At 47.9% G+C, this 20,035-nt stretch overlaps 1 protein-coding gene across 6 annotated transcripts in view; it reads right to left on the bottom strand.

The window, feature by feature from the left end:
• The window catches only part of TDP1 (tyrosyl-DNA phosphodiesterase 1), a 54,777-nt gene extending 36,008 nt beyond the window's left edge, over nucleotides 1-18,769 (bottom strand). For 2 of the 6 annotated variants that reach the window (XR_004968461.1, XM_036315302.1), the window contains exons 1-6: nucleotides 18,580-18,766; nucleotides 15,554-16,125; nucleotides 13,434-13,477; nucleotides 12,270-12,325; nucleotides 8,573-8,669; nucleotides 3,952-3,986 (exon numbers count right to left, since the gene is read on the bottom strand). Coding sequence is in view for 4 of the 6 variants with exons in the window: in XM_036315302.1 (XP_036171195.1) it covers nucleotides 3,952-3,986; nucleotides 8,573-8,669; nucleotides 12,270-12,325; nucleotides 13,434-13,477; nucleotides 15,554-16,118 (797 nt within the window). In the remaining 2 variants the exon portion in view is untranslated. Of the gene's footprint in view, nucleotides 1-3,951; nucleotides 3,987-8,572; nucleotides 8,670-12,269; nucleotides 12,326-13,433; nucleotides 13,478-15,553; nucleotides 16,129-18,579 lie in introns of all 6 variants that reach the window. The other 4 variants (XR_004968460.1, XM_036315284.1, XM_036315276.1 and 1 more) reach the window with 4 other exon arrangements.
• Nucleotides 18,770-20,035: the final 1,266 nt, after the last annotated feature.

The following is a 20,035-nucleotide window of genomic DNA, read 5'->3' as shown; positions in this document are numbered from 1 at the left end:
TAAAACACTCCCACTCGTCCTTCAGCGCCTTCCTTTCTTTCGTCATCTGCTGTTGGATGGTTTGTAGCTTCCTGCTTGTTTTCTAATTATTTCAGGAATCTAAGCGCTCTCTCTACCCAACCAGAGACTCACTCCTCAAGGCACTAACGCTGCCCTGACTTTTCATTTCTATTGAGGCCAAAATGCTCCTTCATGTTCACTGACGTAAGTCAGTTCACACAGGGGGAAAATAAACAGATGGGTACTGTTTGGACAGGATGGAGTCAGCATAAAATGATGCGGAAAAGAACGTAAGGACAGAGAGTGAGATGCAGCTCCTGCCACACTGAGAACGTGACACGAGCTGGCAAACGGTAAATGAATGCAGAGCTGCAGGAATGACAGCTGGTGGGCCAATCTTCCCATGTATGACATGTGCGCCCTGAAATCTGGGCAAATTTATGTGCAAAGTTACCAAACTAGCAGCTGACTGTCACTAAGAATAAGCCAGCTATGAATCCATGATATGAGTTTTACAAATATTCCCATTAAGCACACTGATCAGGGAAATCAGGTACGAATGTCAGTGAGTCCCGCAAACAGAACCGTGGACAGATCCAGGGAGTCGCTTGCATCCTTTCAGAGATAAAATGGCACATGCCAATCAAGTCACAATTTAAAGTGGATAAAGAGTAAGAAATAGGGTCTCCCTCAAAGAACGCTGACCTGCATGTTGCCTACTGAGTTGTGGGGGCAGCGAGAGGGACACGTCCAAAATCTGCAGCTGTTCCTGTGAAGGGCCCGTGTGCCAGGCACCACCCTAGAGGCTCCCCGGGATGCCAGCCCCCGGTAACCCAGAGCGGGCGCCGTCTCCCACTCCAGCTGCACCGCCTGTGGCTGGGAGACGGTGGTCAGAGAATGAGCCAGAGGAAGAGCTTCTTTGGATCAGACATGCAGATCGTCCTCTCACTGCATGTGGCTTCACCATGCCAGGGGTAGGAGTGGGCGAGGTGTGATCGGGGTGAGGACTGCGGATGGGAGTGGAAAGAGGTCTGCCCTGCCATCCTGTGGTCAGTACGTTAGTTCACCTGGCTCCTGGTAGACAGGGAACTGGATGTGGAGCTGCTCTGGCTCCCTCCTTCCCGCCTCCAATTCTCAGGGCCATGCGAGCTAACTTTGCTCCTAGTTCTGGGGGAACCGCAACGCTTTAGAATTCTAACGCCTTGTGAGAGACATCCTGAAAGTGTACGACATCCTTCAGAGACACGGACAGAGCACGCTTAACGTGCCTCACCGGACTATGGGCTCCTGCAGGACGGCTGCAACAGGTCATTTCCAGCTGCTCTGCACAGAGCCCACACAGGCCTGCTAACGTGAGCACCGTCTCCAAGCCACTTCCTACTTACTGTGGCCACTCCACTCCGCCCCGATGGGGAGGCGGTTTCCGCCCCTTCACCATGAGCTGCAAGGCTTTCCTCCTCTACTGACTCATGTGTTTGTCTTGCCTCTCTGACCAAAAAGCTAAAAGCTGCAAGAACAAAACCCATTATGTCCCAAACTCGTTATATCCCCAGAGCTGTGTCTCAAGAATATGATAGATATTTAATGAATAATTTCTAAAACATTTTATGCCGGAAGCCGGTCCATCCTTGCTGCTTGACACAGTCGCTGCAGGAAAGAAACATCTGCACAGCATATGTTTCAAGGGACCTGGCGTATATAGCATACTGTTCTTAATATGTTTGCTCCCCTTAGCGCTGTGTGTTTTAACCAAGGTCACCTCTCCAAGAAAGGTTGTTTCCCCAGGTAGGAATTTTTCCCTGAAGTCAGGGAGGGGATGCCTCTCCTAGAAAGGTTGTTTCCCCAGGTAGGAATTTTTCCCTGAAGTCAGGGAGGGGATGAAACTCCTTAACTAAGTGCCAGGCGGGTAGTTAATCACTACAAACAATCATGCTTAAGCTACATAATCTTTACTCCCTGGAATGGAGATAAGAAACGCCCTAACCTTTGTAATAGAAATTGACAGGATTAAAATCAACTGCGATAAATACCGATGTAACAAGACAATAAACGGCAGAACTTCGCTGGAGATCCAGACCAGAACTTGGCTGGAGATCCTGGCTGGAGATCCTGGCTAGGCTGCTGATCAACTGAACACTGTCTCCGTGTCCTTCCTTCTTCGCTGACTCCGTCTACACCTTTGGGGACCCCTGGACCTGCTGGGGTTGGACCCCGGCAATTTTAAAAGGAGCAATGGACAGTGATTACAAGATACGAGTTCAATCTCCTACAAGACTGTCATTTTAACAAAATGCAAACTACACATTCTATGTGGTTGGGAAAGGTCCTAATTACTCCCTTAAGCATTTAAGGGTGAATCCAGGGGGGTGGGGGGGAGGAGGAGGAATGAATTTGCCAAGTGGTTTGTGTGTTGGGGAGGGCAGGATGGACCACAGGAAACAATGAGTCCATCGGAGCAGCCAGCAAACAAAAACTCCTGTCCCCAGCACTGGCCCAGGGAAAACTGCTTATCCGCTTGGGGCCTCTGGTCTATGCAATGAAGGCTCAATTGCACATCCGTGTGTCAGACCCTGGCCAGGCCCAGCACACCCAGCCCTCCTGGACAAAGGCACAGGCTCCGTGACTACTTGCTAGCATGTGGAATACAGGGCGACTCTGTCCGCGAAACGCTGACTGCTGGCACAGAAGGCGTGGCCAGTACAGGGGCCTGGCACCGGGGGTCTAGGGAAGATGCTGAGCCGCCTTACACAATGCCATTCTGTGTCCTCTGCCTGAATTAGCATCCCGTGAGCGTAGTGTGACACAAACAACAACTGATCCTGCGGTGCCTGAGTCCACCCTCAACAGCCCTCAGACCTGTCCTCTATTAGACCGCAGCTTCCAATTAGGGATGGTCGGTAAATGCTGCAACATTTACTCAAGAGCATCTAAGAGCAGATAACGTAGGGTCGGTAGGTCTCCTCTACGAAATGGCTCAACTCTTTTAGTTCTGGTTCCTTTTTCTTGAAGCAAACTGGACAATACAGTTTTAAGTGGATAGAGAGAAAGATGAACGTGTGCCCTCATTTCAGGGCACCGTACCATCAGGAAACCGGCGATCACAGAAAGACTCACACTCCCTCCTAGAGATTCCCTTTTGCCCTACAGACAGACGCCTGAAGGAACATGCCGGAAGCCGCCAGCTACCCATTTCCACTGCTGGTCTAGAAGACAGATGAGGCTCGGTCACATTCACGTCACAAATCCTTCCTAGAGAAACGTGCTTTATAAAAAAAGGCTGAAATAGGGACGACCATGTCTAGTCCTTATTCTCATTTGTAGAACCAATTATGTAAAAGGGCTCAGCAGAAACAGCCGCAGGACTAACCTAAAGCAGGAGCCCAGCGGACATCGGCGCAATGTGCCAAGTAGGAAGTAACACAGGTTCCTCCGGTCTGGTTGGCAGACTTCAGAAGAGCATTCTAGAAGAAATTTCTGAGCTGTCTTGAGCAGGGACAGGCATCAGCCTCTTGAGTTGATACTTTTTGTAAAATAGTTGTTTTTTCAATCACAGGATGGAGCTGACCTAACAATATTCTCTATTTGATGCGACTGAGAATCTTATAAAAGACTCTCTTTAACGTAGTGGAATCCACAGTGCGTTACTGACACACATACAGTCACTCATAACCACTGACCACAAACCACAGGATCTATTCTCCTACAGCGAATGTCCTGAACAGAAAAGCGGAAACGGCACCAGGGATTCAGGCTTTTGTGTGGAAAGTATTGTAGCTTCAGGCTGTTAGAAAACAACTCCACTTGCTCCAATTCCTTACTGATAGCATTCCCCCAACATCTCCCCTGCCCCCAGGAAAATCATCACACCGAATTCCTTCAAGGGCCTTTCTGAATAGCATCCTTTGACCTATTAAAGCCATACCCTCTCCCCAGTTCATAAAAATTGCTTACGTGTGGTGTGTTCCAAATGCAATATCCAACTTTGCCTAGGAAGAAAAAGAAGTCACTTATTAAAAAAAACTCAATATCCCCACCTATTGGAAATTAAATTAGAAATGGTTCAGGTCTTTTTTTTTTTAACTGCTATTACTGCCCTCTAGTGGACAAGCTTTTGATAAACAATACAGCTTTTATAATATCCAGTGAGGCTTGTTTTTAAAAACCTTTATTTTTTAAAAAGTTACCCAGAATAATTCAATACTTCCTGCACTTTTAATTATAGTAATTAGAAGTTAAAGAGCCTAATTTCTTTAGTTGTCAAAAACTAATAAAAACAAATGAGACTCTATGCAAAGTTTTAAAATGAGAAATGTGACTTATACAGAAATTAACAAGTGCAAAAAGTTTTCAGCGCGTATTCAAAAAACACTGAGTGTGGTGGCATCAGAAAGACTTGTGTTGTGATGTTAAAACAGAAGTTTTCTTACGTTAGTAACATAACAAGCACTGAAAACAAAGAATATATTAAATCCATTTTCTTGTTACAAAATGATACCTTCACGTATAAATGAGGCATGAGTGGAGAAGTAAACATTTTATCTAACACCCAGCATAGCAAGACCTTGGTTAAACAGACTATGCCCCAGATGTAGGCTAGGAGACAGTTAAAATAGAAATGTCAAAATAGCAGTTAGGAACGCAAAAATCCTAGCTTCACAACTTTGCATGACTTTGAAAAATATTTAAATCTCCGTGCTTCATCTTACTGCTCTTTCAAATGATGGTGCTGTTAGGGGATTCTGTGTTGTTAGGAGTAAGTGAGAAAAAGTGTTTCAAGCACGTAGGAAAGGGGGCTTGTGCTGGCAGTACTGCTACAAGCCCCGCCCACCAGCCACAGGACAGGTGGGTGGATCCGTTTGCTGGAGGCAGTAAAGCAACTGAACACACAGCGTAGGGCACAGGCCCTGTCCTGGAGATGCTCATGGACAGGTGGCCCGTCACTATCCTCTCACACTCAGCACGTGGGGTGCTCACAGCCCAGCATGCATTTGTCTGGACACAGAAGAGAGAACAGGGAACTGTATTTGATGTCTTTAAAATTACAAAACTGGAATGAAGACTGCCACACTGTAAATTGATATTTAGCTGGGAAAAGGCAATGGTCAAGAGACTTGGCTTTTGAGTTCAGTTTTGTTATAAGTTGTTTGATTTGGGGCAAGTCTAAGCACAAAATCAAGATTGATAGTAACTTCAACAGATAATATTTAATGGGCGCTTTTTGGTGCACATGCACCACTTCCCTGTACAACACCCCAATGAAGAAGAGCATGAGCAGCCCACTTAACCATGGAGGACTGAGGTTCAGCGATGAGCCCGGGATGACACCGTCAGTACGCAGAGAGCTGGGACAGAACCCAGGCCTCAATCTCCGAGCTCTGGCCCCACATGTACAAAACAGAAGTGTTAGCATACACAGATTCTTTGACTGATGTCAACGTCAATAATTCATCTTACAGACAAGGCATAAAGGTATTTCAATAGGCCAGGCTGGGGCCACAAACCTTCTGTACCCCTGACTACATCTGGGAGCTTCTGAACAGCTCTTTGAGCAAGGTTTGAAAGACTGCAGCTCGTCCCGCCCTCTAGTGGCCGGTCTGGAGCACACCATCAGGCACGCCACAATGTCTCCAAAACTTCTCAGGACAAGTAGTCTTTGAAAAACTCAATTTCTTTCTTTTTTTTTTTTTTTTTTGTTTTTGTTTTTTGTTTTTTTTTTTATAATTAAATCTTTATTGTTCAGATTATTACATTTGTTCCTCTTTTTTATCCCCCCATAACTCCCCTCCTCCCAGTTCCCGCCCCACCCTCCGCCCTCACTCCCCACCCACTGTCCTCATCCATAGGTGCAGGATTTTTGTCCAGTCTCTTCCCGCATCTCCCACACCCCTTTCCCCCCCAGGAATAGTCAGTCCATTCCCTTTCTATGTCCCTGATTCTATTATAATCAACAGTTCATTCTGTTCATCAGATTATTTATTCACTTGATTCTTAGATTCACTTGTTGATAGATGCATATTTGTTGTTCATAATTTGTATCTTTACCTTTTTCTTCCTCTTCCTCTTCTTAAAGGATACCTTTCAGCATTTCATATAATCCTGGTTTGGTGGTGATGAACTCCTTTAGCTTTTCCTTATCTGTGAAGCTCTTTATCTGACCTTCAATTCTGAATGATAGCTTTGCTGGATAAAGTAATCTTGGTTGTAGGTTCTTGGTATTCATCACTTTGAATATTTCTTGCCACTCCCTTCTGGCCTGCAAAGTTTCTGTTGAGAAATCAGCTGACAGTCGTATGGGTACTCCCTTGTAGGTAACTGAGTTTCTTTCTCTTGCTGCTTTTAGGATACTCTCTTTGTCTTTTGCTCTTGGCATTTTAATTATGATGTGTCTTGGTGTGGTCCTCTTTGGATTCCTTTTGTTTGGGGTTCTCCGCGCTTCTTGGACCTGTAAGTCCATTTCTTTCACCAGGTGGGGGAAGTTTTCTGTCATTATTTCTTCAAATAGGTTTTCAATATCTTGCTCTCTCTCATCTTCTGGCACCCCTATAATTCTGATGTTGGTACGCTTGAAGCTGTCCCAGAGGCTCCTTACACTATCCTCGCATTTTTGGATTCTTTTTTCATTTTGCTTTTCCGGTTGGGTGTTTTTTGCTTCCTCGCATTTCAAATCATTGACTTGATTCTTGCGCTCCTCTGGTCTGCTGTCGGGAGTCTGTATAATATTCGTTATTTCAGTCCGTGTATGCTTAATTTCTAGTTGGTTCCCCAATATAAGATCGAGGGTTTCATTAGTTTTCTTGTAGATCTCATTAAGTTTATCGGCGGCTTCTAAACAGTTCTTGAGAGACCTTAAAAGTGTGGTTCTTAACTCTATATCTTCCATTGACAATTTTGTCCTGTTTCTTTGTCTCCGCATTTTGTTATGCTTCCTTGGTGCACCCCCTAGTGGTCTTTGTGCACAGTCTTATAGTTAAATCTTGATTGTTGTAGCTAATTCCAGGGAGGGTTTGACCTCCAGGCCAAGTGGCTATGAGAATCAGCTGTGTCAGCAGTGAGAGAACTTCTGTCCTCTAGGGAGGTGCTAATCTAGCCTTTGCCTGAGGCTATCCGGCAAATGCCTCTGTGCAGGGCTTGGGCGGGGCGGGTCGAACAGGATCAACAGGGTGGGCCGGAGAGAGCAGTTATGGCGGCTCTCAGTCCTGTCCCCAGGGGCTCTGCCTCTCTGAGTCCCAGCACCTGCTGCAAAGCTCGGAGAGAAAGCTGCACTCGCTCTGACTGAAGCCAGACAGTCCCGCTTCTCCCGTTTGTCTGGGTCCCTAAAGACTCGCCCGGATCTGGAGCTCAGAGTCTGCGACTCCCTCCTGATTGAAAACGCCAACCACGCCCTCCGCCGCCAGCCCACTCCGCGCACTCCGCACCTCAGAATTTGACTTCAGCACTGCGCCTCCTCTGAGTGTCCGTTTGCGTTTCTCTTTCCTCCTAGTTGTAGGACTTCCACTCAGCCAGCGTTCCTGTGGTTCTGGGTGATGTCCCTTCCGTTTTTTGGTTTCACTTTTGAAGTAGTTGTTCAAGGCAGCAAACTCCGGCGTTAACCTATGCCGCCATCTTGGTTCCTCTCAAAACTCGATTTCTATTGATTTAATCACTGTGTTATTTTTCTTTAGTCTGATGAGAGCTATCCTACTGCAGTTTAACCTCTTCTGCTTGGGAAAGCAAAAGCAAAACAACTGGATTTTAGGCAATGGCTAAGCTAAGGCTTATCTGTGTAGAAATGAGCTACAGATATGCTGGGAAAAGGAATGCTTTCAAATTCCAACTATAGAAAGTACGTGGTTGAATCACAGTGCTGAGACCCAGGTTTTGAGAGGCACGCTGGCTGACTAGTGGCAACCAGAGGAGGACTGGAAGTTGGGGAGAGACAGGGGATCCATGGTACATCCAATACAACTGAACAATGTGAGACAACTAAGGGAGATGTCTTCAAACATAAAAACCACCGACACATGCTAGGGGGAGAATTATTGCATGTGCTCCAGAGGGAAAGATAAGTACCAATGTGTGGAAGTCACAAAGAGGAAGGTTGTGATGGTTAATTTTATGTGTCAACTTATCTAGGCCACAACATCCAGACATTTGGTCAGATGTGGCAGCGAAAGTATTTGTTAGACTAAAACAGATGACCCTTCACAATGTAGGTGGGCCTTATCCAATCAGCTGAAGGCCTCAAGAGAAAAAAAGACCAACTCCTTCAAGGAAGAGAAAATTTGGTCTCCAGGCTGCCTGTGGACTCAAACTGCAACACCTGTTCTTCCCTGGACTTTGGACTTGCCAGCAGCCCCCGTACATACAGAGATGTGTACGTTTCCCTGAAGAACTCTGATACAGAGATATGAGGTCAGCATAAAGAAAAATTTTTCTAACCACAAGGGCTACCTCAGGAAGCATTCAAGCCAAAGCTAGACAATACCTGTGGGGGATGCAGGAGAGAGGATTCCAGCACTCGGCAGGTAGAAAGATGAAATGTCTAAATTTCCTTCCAACTCTCAGACCAAGCATAATGGCAACAGCAGCTTACCTGGCAGAGGGAAACGTTCTGATAAGGCTTGGCCTCGGCGTGCAGGCGAGCCTTAGCTTCTCGCTTGTCGCCATGCACCAGCAGGATCGGCTTCTTCCTGCAGAGGCCAGAAGTATGTGAAATACATCATTCACAGAGCGGGACTCTTGCCTGGTGAGGGAACACCAGCTTCCTTATCACCCCACATGTGGAGACTGAGTCCAGGGCTAACAGGACAGGTCAGTCCATCTTCATTGACCAGTTACCGTTCCAATGGGCTCATGGGGTTCGATCCTGAAGCTCTACTTCGACTCAGAGGGGTTGTGACTCAAGCAAGCCCTTGATTATGAATTATCTTCTTTGGTCCCAAAGGGCACAGAGTTAGCTCTATGTTAATATGTTTAAATTCAGACGGATTAAGGACACAATATTGCTGTTGTATAGTGTGATGCTCTTCTCCTTCCCTGCTGTTGGGACCTTACCAGGCCTACATTCACCAAGCTCCTACTGTGTGCTAGGTACTGCACTAGACTCCCAGGACACAAGAGTGAACAGGCCCAGGTCCACAGCAGCAGGCAGACTCATTAAAGGTGGTTCTATTTCAATGAAACAGAGCCCAAGGTACACTGAAAATGCTGTATTTTTTAATTCCTAAAGGACAACATGAGAATACTCTTCAGGCCTGGCTGGCGTGGCTCAGTGACTGAGTGTTGACCTAGGAACCAGGAGGTCGCAGTTCTATTCCTGGTCAGGGCACATGCCCGGGTTGCGGGCTTGATCCCCAGTGTGGGGTGTGCAGGAGGCAGCCAATCAATGATTCTCTCATCATTGATGTTTCTATCTCTTTCTCTTTTCCCTTCTTCTATGAAATCAATAAAAATATATTTTAAAAAAGAGAATACTCTTCAAGAATAGATTAAAAGGCTTTTAAGGGAACTATGATCTTCTCCAGTTAATTCAAAGTGAGATAATCCTTAGAAGTCAATATACCTTTACAAGCACACCCAACAAAACAAAAATTGGATTTTTATTCAAGGAACAATCAAGCAAGATGAACAAAGGTAGCTACTTCCACATGTATCAATCACGGTGCAGAATGATTCTCTACCATATGTGAAGGGCAACATGCAACTAAAAAGAAACATTATAGAAAATGCACTTCAGGTACAAGCACCTAGCTAACTAATCCCCAAGAACTTTATAACATGTTAGTTCAAATAAAACTAAGAAACCACACCTTCGCAACTTTTTTCTATTTTACAACTAGAAAAACAAGACAGAGAACAAGGTAAGAGGAACTCAAACAGCTACCACCTAGAAATAACTACTGTTATCAGATCATCAGGACTTTCTTAAAAATAAAGAGATTAACCATTACTGACAGAAGTTGAAATCTGCATTAACTCCTTCAAATTTATTGGTTCCATAAACCGTCACAAAAAGGCTGTGATGGTTCATTTTATGTGCCAACTTGACTGGGCCAAGGGGTGTTCATATAAAACATCATTTCTGGGTGTGTCTGTGAGGGTGTTTCTGGATGAGATGGGCCTTTGAATGGGTGGACTCCAATGTGGGGGGCCTCATCCAGTCCACTGGCAGCCCAAAGTAAAAATAAAACGTGGAGGGAGAATTTGTTCTCTCCCTCTTGAGCCAACTGCCCATAATAACTCTCCACATACTGTATCTCCCGTTGGTCTGTTTTTCTGGAAAACCCCTCTATGGCAGTATCTGAATGACGACATAAGGCAGTACAATCTCCAAGATCAGAATTTCTCTCTGTAAATTCCGGATGTTGCCTTAACTTGACATCTAGGTCCTTCCTCCTCCTTACAGCTCCTGATGGCCGGCGTTCCCCAGGAGCACTGAGCAGCGAGTGGGTGTGGGAAGGCAGGACTCTTCTGTCCCCGATCAGTTATGAGAGTCCAGGGGGTACCGGACAAGTTTGTTGGGGGTGGGGGGATTAATAAAGTACCACAAACCCGGGGGCTTAGAAACAGGACTTGTCTCTTGGTTCCGGAAACAAGAAGGCTGAGAGCAAGGTGTCAGCAGGGTTGGTTCCCTGTGGGGCTGGGAGGGAAGGGCCTGCTCCAGGCCTCTCCTAGCTCCTGGCGGTGTTCTCCCTGTGTCTGTGTCCAAATTTCTTTCTTATGAGGACACCAGTCACATTAGAGTAAGACGCCCCTTAATGACCTCATTTTGATTTGATTATCCCCCCAAAAAGCTACTTCCAAATAAGTCACATTCTGAGGGACTGGGGGGGTTGGAACTCCAACAGATCCTTGTTGGGGTGAGACAATTCAACCCGTAACAGATACACAAGGAGTTGTGGTCTATACTTTGGCAACACTTGAAAGTCACACGTGGGGGCAGCAGGACTTGAAGGGTGTGGCAATTCGATTTCAAGGTCTTTGAGAAGCAAAGGGATGAGTAACGAAAAGGTGCTGGTGCAACTAACAGGGACATCTACGGCCAGGAGCCCATGCAGATGGCTCACTGCCTCCTGATGTCCGTTCTCTCCTTTCCTAACAAATCCCGACCGTAGTCAGACAGGGTGTGCTCAGCAAAACCTCATTTACAGCCTCTTTCAGAGCCAGTCATCATCCTGTGACTGCCGCTCAATGAAATATAAGCAGGTGTTCAGTGGGACTTCAGGAAGGCCGCTCAGAGGGGGCCCGGCTGGGATGTGGCCCTCTCATCCTTCTCCCCTTTCTCCTTCCTGCCACCTGGAACACAGACCGGGGATCCGGAGCTCCAGGTGCCATCCTGGTCCGCAAGGTGACTCAGAACTAAAGTCACATGTGGGGGCAGCAGGACAGAAAGACAGAAAGGCTAATTCTCTGAGAACCATGACGGCCCCCAATCCAGGCTCTTAAATGTCTACCTCGTGGAGTTCTTAGGTTGGAAAAATTTTTTCTTTCTTGTTTAAGCTGCTGTTATTTTGGGTTTTCTGTCATATGCAGCTAAAATGAATGCTATGGGTCACAGGCCAAATACAAGCCTTTGAGTGCCAGCGCCCTGGGAAATTTCAATGGCATTTCATCTACTGTTAATGATGATTTCCACCATCTGGTTCCTAAATGAACCCAGGACTCTGAGGACCTGACAATCATTCTTCCTGCGTGCGCATTCCTCGGCCTCACTTGCTGTTACGGAGCCTGCCGTGTAAGTGTGTTAGAAACCAGGATGGCACACATCACTGTGCGATGCTGTTCAGTCTGTATTGCTGGACCCCAGGCTGAGGAACTCCAGGAGACAGACTGAAACCCATCACCTCCATCCGCTGAGTAAGGGAAGGCCCTGGGGCCCCTTTATTAACTCAAACTACAAGGAGAATCATTTAGGAAGTGATTCTCAGAACAGTGTTGATGTGCCAAGTAATGCCTGACACGCTGGCCACGGGTGGGCATGCTCACTGGGCTGGGCAGCGGGGGGAGGGGACAGGGCAGCGCTCTTTTCCTTCACTCTAACACTGGACACAAAGTTCTCTTATGTGGGATGGAAGTTGTCCTGATCTACTTCTGGACAGAGAAATGGAGGAAAATGGTCAAGTCTGTATAAGGAATACAGGTGATTAGCTAGAATAGAAAAAAAAAATGCTGTTTTCCCAATGTTTGTATGATCTGGATGGTTTCAAAAGATGTTCAACGAAGATGGCCGGCAGCTGCCTGAGAAGCACAGATCTTGTGTTTTAATGCCATCTATCGTCCCGGGGACTCACCTGAACTCTTGTGGATACTGTCTTACGAGCCAGTCCACGTCAAAACAGTAGTTAAACTAGATGGGGGGAAAGAAAAGCAAGTCAGTCACGGGGGACTTAGCCAGGCAGTCTATACGGAGAGCTGGGTGGTTATTTGATTGAAAGAAACTCTAAAATAATGATGAACTACATGTTTTATTTATAAGCCCAGACAGTTCTGCCACAATACTCATAAACCAACCTGCGATACGCCTTGAAGGGAACGCATGGCCCAGGGGGGTCTGAATCAATGGAGGAGCCTGTGAGAAAGCAGGTTCGAGGGCAATTATGTCTGCGTGCTTGGCGGCATTTGTATTTGCTATTTCTGAGGGATCTCTGATTAATTTAAACAAAAGGGCTTATAAATGTGTCCCTTTCCCCCTCGGTGATTATAAAAAGGACTTTTAGAAGAGACCATCCGCTTTCAGCCTAACTTAGGAGCTAGCCTTGCAAACAGGCATTTGGGACTGGACGTTCACTAGGCTTATGATTACAGCTGAACCCCCAGGGTCTGCACTGGACTTACCCAGGGGGGCTCCTCCCCACACCTGAGTGGTCCTCCACCCTCCTGGACAGAGTGACTCGACTCCCCCCCCCCCGAGGTTTTATCTGGAGGTCAAGAATTGTGAGGCCAAACCAAACATGAAAGGCGCAGAAAGCTTTGCTTTCTTCAGGGAAGTGACCTTTTTTCCTGACCATTTACTGGACGCTCTGGAGCATTAAAGTGATTTGTCACCACACAGGGACCAGCTCTGTGGGGCAGGAGCAACCACACATGCAGAAAGAAGCAGCCATAACTTTTAGTCACTTTTGTTGGGTAGGTGCAGGAGATGTCTTACTTTTCTCAATCAGACTAGACTTGGCTTTCACCTCTCCACCCACAGCTCTTTGGGGGTCGCACCAGAGTGCCATGAGATTATCAGTGTTCCCAAAACAAGTCCCTGGGGCTGAAATTTTTTTCAAAGTGACTTCTTAGTCAGTCCCTGTGGTCCCATCCAGAGCCAGGAGCCCACTGGTAGTGGCATCCCCCTTCCATCTTGGGGACCCTGCACAGGACTGAGACACCGGTCCCCATCACTCACTCCTATTTTCTCATGAAGCTAATTATCTGTCCCCTTTCATCCAAAAAAACAATCGCAAACTCACCTGTGCTGAAGATACAAGTGTCCCAAATAGAGGAGATAAAATATCTGTGAAGATCAAACATTTAAACATAATTCATATTTTGAAAGACATTCTCTAGCAATAATAATCACAACTGACTTAATCGTCACTGATGCTCAAAAAATTAGCTTAGAAAACTGTGAACTGAAAAATTACTACAAAGCCAGGCTTTAGTTCCCTAACGTTCAAGAGAAAATTTCCCTGCGCTGTTTGCTAATACTTATTATGTATTCTTTAATAAAATACAATGCAAAATTTGCCCTGACTGGTTTGGCTCAGTGGATGGGGCGTTGGCCTGCGGACTGAGGGGTCCCGGGTTTGATTCCGGTCACGGGCATGTGCCTTGGTTGTGGGCACGTCCCTGGTGGGGAGGCGGCTGATCGATGTTTCCCTCTCATTGATGTTTCTGACTCTCTGTCCCTCTCCCTTCCTCTCTGTAAAAAATCAATAAAATATTTTAAAAAGTAAATAAATAAAAAAAATACAATGCAAAATTAAAAGCTACAACGTCGATACTGGATGAGCGGTCAGTTTTAGAAGCTGACAATAAGGACAATAATGATGCATGCTGTCCTTCTTTCCAGATCTCTGAACTTTTACCACCCTCACATACTCCTTCAAGTCCCTACCAAGTAACCTCCCCACCCCAGGACTAACTCACTTTCTGTGAAGGCAAGGACAGAGGCACCCATAGCTCTAAGCTGTGGACACCCTACTGATGCTGTGGAGTTAGCATCAGACCCCACAGGTGAAGGACTCAGTCCTACAGGGCTGCCCCACCTCAGATGCCAATCACAAGTCCAGACCTCCTGTACTTCTGACTGTAACTTGAGGGTTCCCATGATCCCCTCCTCAGGTTCGACAATTTGCTGAAAAGTCTCCCAGAGGTCAGGAAGGAGCTTTGCTTACTAGATTCCTGGTTTATTATAAAAGGATACAACTTGGGAACAGCCAGGCGGAAGAGATACATAGGCTGGAGTGATGAAATCATGGCCATTAGTGATTAACTCAACCTCCAGTCCTGCTCCTCTTCCTGGAGGTGAAGGATGAGGCTGGAAGTCCCAACTCTGGTCACAGGGCTGGTTCACTGGGCAACCAGCCCCATTCTTAGGGGCTTTCCAAAAGTCACCTCATTAACATAAACCCAGGTGTGGCTGAAAGGGGCTTGTTACGAATAACAAAACACACTTCTTTGCCCTTTAATTACTTTGGAGTCACTCCAGGACAAAAACCAAATATAGCCAGGGATGAAGACCAAATATATGTATAGAACAATATGACACACGCACCTCAGGGAATAATCAAAGCAACCATAGGCCATCTTTTGGTTCAGAACGGAAACACCTATTTGCATTCTGGCATTGTCTTTTTGCTTCTTTACCGGAAACCAAAACCAGGGTTCCAAGTAGCAGTTCTCAAACTTGACTGGGCATTCGTATTCCCTATGGAGTTAGTTACAACAGGCTGCAGAGCCTTGCTCCCAGGGAATCCGGATGGGGCCGGGAACATGCATTTATAACAGGTTTTAGGGGATGCTGATACTGCTGATCCAGGGACCAAAGAGAACTGCTGTTGTCAAGTATTTGCTACTTCATTAGTAAAGTGTTACTGATCAAGTTTGATCTGTAAGTTAACAGTTAAAAACAATTTTAAACATTGCACTAAATATTCCAAAGCATTGCTCTACAGGGCCTGAGAAACATCCTCTGATCTCCTAAGTCCGTGGTCGGCACACTGCGGCTCGTGAGCCACATGCGGCTCTTTGGCCCCTTCAGTGTGGCTCTTCCACAAAATACCACGTGCAGGCGCGCACGTACAGCGCGATTGAAACTTCGTGGCCCATGAGCAGAAGTCGGTATTTTGTGGAAGAGCCACACTCAAGGGGCCAAAGAGCCGCATGTGGCTCCCGAGCCGCAGTTTGCCGACCATTGTCTAAGTGAACAGTTTGCTGTCAACTCTCTGCATTTGCTGTCAAATGCTCTTTTTCTGTTTCCTGGGAGTGATTAAGTCCATGATGATCTTGGAGACCATTCTAGCTAACCTTGTGGTTTCACCCGAGGGGCCCTCTCACGTGACTCCGGACACCAGCACCCCGTACTTACCCTTGATGTGGAGGGCTCCGGAGTTATACTTTGGCTTAATTCCTGAGACTCTAGTGAGGTAGAATTGGAAGGGGTTCCCTTTATCCAGCATGTCCCAAATGTCCTGGCCTTCCCCGGACGTTTCGTACTCGTCTTCGTCCTCTGTGAGCGTGGGGCGGGCAGGAGGGCCATGACTTCCAGCCCTTGGGGCGGCACTTTGTGTGGGAGGGGAGACGCCTTTCTCCTCTTTGAGGGCCACTTTCTCAGCCGCCGTCAGCTGCGTCTCTGGTGGCAGCTCATCGTCACTGCTGGAGAGACACCAGCCCAGGTCTTCCTGGGAACCACTCTTGTGCTTCTTGGGAGGTGAAACTTCTGAAACCCCATCTGTGTTGCTGAATTTCAGGGGTGACACCTTCCTCCTGTGGGCGGCTTTCCGAGCCTCGGAACAGGTGTACCTTGGCTCACAGGCTGCTTCCTGCCCAGCATGGAGGAGAGAGGTAGACGGCTTGTCCGGTTTGGGCTTCTCCTCCTCACTTTCATCACTGCTGGATATCGTCCATCTCCCATAATCACCTTCCTGAGACATGATACTTCTGGAAATGAAAGGTGGAAATATCGTTATTTCCCATTCCCCAGGCCACTGGCAAACTACCTCTATTGCTCTTGAACTCCCTGTCCTGTGAGCGGCTGGAACACATACAGCGCACTGACACCTACCAGACGCTGAGCCCCGTAACCAACATCATCATGGACTTAATCACTCCCAGGAAAAAGAAAAAGAGCATTTGACAGCAAATGCAGAGTTGACAGCAAACTGAACAGCTTTGCAGGTGTTCTCAGGCACATTACCAGGATCGGCTATGGAATCTGGCAAAGAAAGTGACAGCAAAAATCCTTGTCACCCTCTCTCCTCTCCCTTAGTCTTTCAATCTAGGCCTCGTTCTTAGATGGGGGTTGAGCCAAAGCCCAAAACAAAAATGTTCATTGTTGACCCTGAAGCTTCCAACTGGTCGCTGGGATTAAGGCCAATTTAAGGAATTTCAGGAGTAATTCTGAGCATGCTTAAATTTTTTTACAGTCAAATTGGAACTTACACAGCTATTCCTCACTGAAGCATGGAGCCCAAAGGACTTTAGTGATTATTTCTTACTTCCCCAAAGATAAGCTACTTACCATAATCTTAAAGCCCTCAAAGATCAGACCGTCAAACCTCAGAGGGAAGGTAGGGGAGGGTGAGGGTAAGGGGTAGAGATCAACTAAAGGACTTGTATGCATGCATATAAGCCTAACCAATGGACACAGACATCAGGGGGGTGAGGGCATGGTGGGGGGGGGGGGGAGTAGGGGACAATGGGGAGATAAGGAGACATATGTAATACCTTAATCAATAAAGAAAAAAAGAGACAGTGTCAAATGATCTATTCTGTCTATACATTATCTAGAAGTACTTCCATGAGGACCCAGCTAACTTCATAATTATCTTACTGGCCTGGCCCTAAATCGAACTGCTAAAACCTGCAGAGAAAGAACTTGTAATGAAGCAAAACACTTTTACTTTGTGAACCACACTGGGTAATTTCTACTTTCTTTATCTGACAAGAGGAAAACTGATGCCAAGGAGGATGAAAATCTAAAGACATTCTCCCACCAACTGCCAACTTGAAATGTTAGAGCTTTTATATTAAGGATTTAAACAATCTGTGGACGCAAATGAGTACTCCTCTTAAAGCTGTTAGCTCTTCCTCTCCCCCTCCCGCCTCCAACCAGCTGGGGGAATTCTGTAATGCTTCCAGCTGCTTCTCTTTATGGATCCTGCAGATCATCAGGAGGGCCTGGGAGTGAGGCTCCTCAACTGAGGCCGGGTGTGACCAGCAGTGGACAGACATGGGCCACGATTTCAAATCCAGTCATTGCCAGGTGGTCAAGGTGCACACGTACAGGTTCCTTAACTGCTGAACCTCAGTTTCCTCCTCTGTAAAAGGGGTACCATACCTACCTCCCAGAGTTCATTCATTCATTCAACAAATACTTACTGAACAGCTGCTATGTGCCACGCACTGGGAATTAAAAGTTAACCACATACAGACGGGTTCTGCCCTCGGAGGACGTATACTTCAGGGGGAAAGAAACAGACCAACACAAAAATAAACAAACAAAAAAACACCCAAGGTATCTTTACAGGCATTCCTTACATATTACAGGCATGAGACAGAATCAGGGCTGTCCTTTCTCTGGAACACTCTGAACAAGCAATATTTAAGTGAGACCTGAGGGATGAGAGGAACCCGCAGGGGTGGGGTGAAGCGGTATTCCAAGGAAAGGAAACCCAACCTGCAAAGGCCAGGAGGCGGAACGAGGCTGTAATCAATGCAAGAGCAGAGGGAAGGACTTGGGCAAGGAGTACAATGGCCCAGGATGAAGGGGGTGGGGAAAGGGAGGAGCAAGGCGTGTTCAAGACACCGGATTTTATTTTAAGAACAAAGGGGCGCCACTGGGAGGGTTTTAATAAGCAGGGGAGCTCCTTGGTCCAACTGACCCCTTAAAAAGTATTCCGTTCCTTGCAAGTCTGGGTGGGGAATGGTTTGGAGGGAGACGGAAGTCGAAGTGAAGGGGCAGCCGCATGGGATCGGGATGCAGACTGATGCAGGCGGTGGGGATGGAGCGAGGGGGTTCGGGGTACGTTTGGGAAGTAATGACAGCTGCTGACTTTTCTGCGCTTTCCCCGGGCCAGGCACAATCCGCAGCGCCTCACCAGGGACTAACTCATTTCCCTCTCACACGTCTACGCCGAGTACCACGACGGGTCCCATTTGTGGAGAAACTGAGCCCAGAAGGGTTACGTGCCTGGCGTCGGGGGAACGCGCGCGCCACGTGCCCAGCTGTCACTCCTAACAGCCGAGACCACCCACGCACTCCGTGGAGCGGGGGGACAAGAACCCGCGCGGGGGGGGGGGGGCCCTCCCCGCAGGACTCGGGTCGCAGCGCCTGCCGCTCGCGCCCAAGAGGTACAGTTACTGGAGGAAGTCGAGGCCCTGCAGGGGCCCTACCTCGTGTCTTTACGGGATGCTCCGCTTCCAGCCCCGCCGCGCACTCACGTCTTCCCGGGATCCGAGCGGCCCGCGCACCGCGACCCGGCCGGACGGAACAGGACCGCAGGTCCAGCGCCGGCAGCGTCCAGAGGCTCCCCAGCCCGCGGCCACTCGTTCGCGCCCCGCCACGGCCGCCGGCGCCTGCGCGCAGTTCAAACTCTACGGGACCAGCGCGCACCTCGCGGCTGCGGCTCGGCCCCTTCCACTTCCGGGACGCCCGCCGCTGGGTCCTAAAGGCCGCCGTGTCCACAGGGGCTGCCCGGGGCTCTCCCAGGAGGAGGCGAGGGAGACCTGGCTGCCTAGTCTTCGCTCACCTCCTGGCCACTCCTCTCAAACAAAAACAAAAAATCGGTGGGAGATAAAGAATTGTTACCTCCATCTTAATTAGCAAAACTCATCCTATTTACAAGGATTCTCACGGACAACCTGACTCCCAGGGCTGGAGGGTGGTGGTGGTGGTGGTGGTGGTGGTGGTGGTGGTGGTGGTGGTGGTGGTGGTGGTGGTGGTGGATAGATGTTCAAAGGCAGAGAGAGGACCAGCTGAGGTTCGAGGCAGCTGAGGGCTGAGACCTGTCCCCCGGGAGAAGCGGGCTTGCCTGGGGAGCACATTGTAAAACCTGTTGTGAAATAAAAAGTTAAATGAGCTCCCCTCGGACTGGGACTCGAATGACTGTTTCTTAGTTGAAACTCGGGCTCGAATGCCGTGCTTGTGTGCCTGTGTGTGTGTGTATGTGTGTGTGTGTCGTTTTTAATCTTTCTGATTTGCCAGAAGAGAAGGATGTACGATAAACGCCTTTGCAAAACGCAACCCTCTCCACATTCCGTGTCTTTAATAAGGATGTTTGCTCTGGAATTTGGGCTCAGTGCTGTTTATGCTACTTATTCTCGCAGTTTCTTTCCTATCAAGCTCCTCCGCCTGGGGACTGAATGAAGTGACTTGCGTAAATGTGCTCAGGGTTCACTCGGTTCGTCTGCTTTGCGCCAGGCATCGTGCTGGGTGCTGGGGCTACCGAGAGGGCACCACTGATCCAGGCGGGCTCGACCCCCGTGACTTGCTGATGTGCACGCGAATCCTGGACTTGGTTCTTTTTGTTTCGTTCCTGCTATGCTTTGTTCACACTCACTCCTTTTGTGTCTCGTGATAGTTAGCACAATGCTGTAGATCAAAATTACCAACAGTCATTTATTGCGAGGTGTGGGGGCCGAGAATGAGAAGAATCATTGAAGCAGCACCCGGGAGAGCTAGCTCTCCAGCGGCGTCCGTGGAGTTAAGGGGGCCAGACTGGGCGGGGCCTAGCGCCGGGGGGCGGGCCTGGGAGCCTCTCCGCCATAGGCTGCTCCGGGGAAACGTTATAAACAAAGCGTTTGGCCAATAGAACTGCGGGACGGGCCGTCCAATGGGAGAAGACATTGG

Source organism: Myotis myotis, unplaced genomic scaffold (assembly GCF_014108235.1).
Source record: "Myotis myotis isolate mMyoMyo1 unplaced genomic scaffold, mMyoMyo1.p scaffold_m19_p_1, whole genome shotgun sequence".
NCBI classification, from domain to species: Eukaryota; Metazoa; Chordata; class Mammalia; order Chiroptera; family Vespertilionidae; genus Myotis; species Myotis myotis.
The sequence above is the reverse complement of the archived record's forward strand: the minus strand, read 5'-3'. Positions and strand labels throughout refer to the sequence as shown.